The sequence below is a fragment of the Borostomias antarcticus genome (genome assembly GCF_949987555.1).
Source record: "Borostomias antarcticus genome assembly, chromosome: 8".
Lineage (NCBI taxonomy): Eukaryota > Metazoa > Chordata > Actinopteri > Stomiiformes > Stomiidae > Borostomias > Borostomias antarcticus.
Genome location: NC_140241.1, coordinates 23,750,656 through 23,753,155, shown reverse-complemented (window position 1 = coordinate 23,753,155; position 2,500 = coordinate 23,750,656). Strand labels below are relative to the sequence as shown.

Sequence of the window (2,500 nt, the reverse complement as noted above, 5' to 3'; positions counted from 1 at the left end):
CGGAGGAGGAGGGGGGGAGGAAAAGAGGGCGGACGGCAGGAGGATGGAGGGGAGGAGGAGTTTGGGAGGAGGAGGAGGAGGAGACGGAGGGTGCAGGAGTGGAGGTGGAGAGGAGGAGGGGCGGAGAGGAGGCACGGAGGGCTGGGGGGGTCGGAGGAGAGAGGGCGGAGGTCTCACCCGAGCGCCTTTGGGCCCCATGGCTCCTATGGGTCCAGGTAACCCCTGGAACACAGACAGAAACAGTAGTTGAACGGTTAACCAGCAGCACCGGTCTGAGGGACAGGACAACGCGCTGGGACAATGGAGGATGTGTATCTGAGAGGGTGTATGAAACATGGGCTTGACCAGCTTCATCATAGAATACTATATCTAGGAACACTGTAATATAATGCTATCTTTACTACTCGTATATACAGTACTCCATCTATTGTATATTCTAGTGACATTTTCTAGCCTGTCTCTTAGCCCTTATTGCAGATTTCCTGACCTTACCCTAACCTAGCTACTGCAGTCTAACCCTTACCCAGCTACTGTAGACTAACTCTAACCCAACAAAGTTGATGTACAGGACTGCTACACTTCTCCATACAGGTAACTTGGTGTAAACGGACACATCTTTCACCGGTGACGTCTGAACTATATCCCCTGCCTACTGTACCAGTTAGTCTAACCCCTGACCTCTGACCCTGCCTACTGTACTGGTCAGTCTAACCCCTGACCCTGCCTACTGTACCAGTTAGTCTAACCCCTGACCTCTGACCCTGCCTACTGTACCAATCAGTCTAACCCCTGACCTCTGACTCTGCCTACTGTACCAGTCAGTCTAACCCCTGACCTCTGACCCTGCCTACTGTACCAGTCAGTCCAACCCCTGACCTCTAAACCTGCCTACTGTACCAGTCAGTCTAACCCCTGACCTCTGACCCTGCCTACTATACCAGTTAGTCTAACCCCTGACCTCTGACCCTGCCAACTGTACCAGTCAGTCTAACCCCTGACCTCTGACCCCGCCTACTGTACCAGTCAGTCTAAACCCTGACCCCTGACCTCTGACCCTGCCTACTGTACCAGTCAGTCTAACCCCTGACCTCTGACCCTGCCTACTGTACCAGTCACAGCATCAGAGGATTTACTGCACCTGCCTGCCAGGATAACCTTTGGCACCTGGGCTTCCGTCTGGACCTCGCTCTCCCTGTGGGAAAGAAAGAGAAGAGAAGAGAGAAGGAGATAGAGAGAGAGAGAGAGAGAGAGAGAGAGAGACGGAGGGGGGGGGGGAGGGGCAAGGAGAGAGAGACGATTGATCAAAATTACAGTAATGCAGAGACAGACAGGGCTTTGTGTAGCTGGAGTTGGGACGTGACCCAAATACGCTAAAGGGGTTTGTGTGTGTGTGTGTGTGTGTGTGAGAGCGAGAGAGAAAGCCAGAGAGAGACAGAGAGAGAGAGAGAGAGAGAGAAAGAAAGAAAAAGAGAAAAGGTTTAGTGAGACTTATGCTGTACATGGTACAGTAGCATGTGTGGAAGTGCCGCTCTGTCCAGGGCTGAGGAGAGAGCCAGGGGAGGGGAGCATCCTGGGACGCGCAGCGCTCACTTCTAGCAAGTGTTCTACTCAGATCCAAACCCTCTCTGAAGCCACATGTGTGTGTGTGTGTGTGTGTGTGTGTGTGTGTGTGTGTGGAGCAGGCCCATAAAAGCCCTTTGTTAGCTGTGATATTGCTGTTGGAAGGCAGGGCCTCCAATGTGTGTGTGTGTGTGTGTGTGTATGTGTGTGTGTGTGTACCTATCCAGGCCAGCCTAGTATATATCCCAATCAGGCGTGAGAGGGTGGGGTGTGTGTGTGTGTGTGTGTGTGTGTGTGTGTATGCGTGTGTGTGTGTGTGTGTGTGTGTGTATAAGGGGGTAGGCTGGTGGGGTTGCTTGGAGGGGGTAGGTCAGGTTTAAGCCAAGATTCTTCCAGTGCAAACTTGTCCATGTATAACTTCCTTTGACACACTCCAGCCACACAGGGCACTGCCACAGGTACACAGCCGGCTTTTCACAGACAGACACTCCCCTCCTCTCTCCAGGACCTGGATATTGTAGATTCTCTCTCTCTCTCTCTCTCTCTCTCTCTCTCTCTCTCTCTCAATTCTATCTTTCTTTCATACACACCGCATGGTCTGAGGCCAGAGAGCCTGTGGAGAGGTGGAGGAGAGGAGAAGGGGGTCTCTCTGCTGCTAGTCCAGGAGCGTGTGTGTGTGTGTGTGTGTGTGTGCGCGCGTGTGTGTGTGTATTATTTGGGTCAAGGAGATGAGAGCTATCATGAAATTCTTCAGACTTTAACTGTCAGTGTTCTGGCTGCCAAGCTGGAGCGGTCTTACTCAACCAGCAGAGCCGCTGTGGTCGAGATGGAGGGGTCATCTCATCTCCGTGTGAAACGAGGGGGCGTCAGAGAAGAGGATCTTCCTCTTCTTTTCTCTCCTCCCCTCGCTTCTCTTCTCCTCTCCTCTCTTCTCCTCTTC

At 52.6% G+C, this 2,500-nt stretch overlaps 1 protein-coding gene across 1 annotated transcript in view; it reads right to left on the bottom strand.

The window, feature by feature from the left end:
- LOC311312586 (uncharacterized protein) overlaps window positions 1-2,500 on the bottom strand; it is a gene marked incomplete at its 3' end in the record, with an annotated part of 99,701 nt that overhangs the window by 43,100 nt on the left and 54,101 nt on the right. Inside the window, exons 9-10 of the mRNA XM_084442546.1 lie at window positions 1,139-1,192; window positions 178-222 (exon numbers count right to left, since the gene is read on the bottom strand). Coding sequence (XP_084298672.1) covers window positions 178-222; window positions 1,139-1,192 — 99 coding nt within the window. The remainder of the gene's footprint in view (window positions 1-177; window positions 223-1,138; window positions 1,193-2,500) is intronic.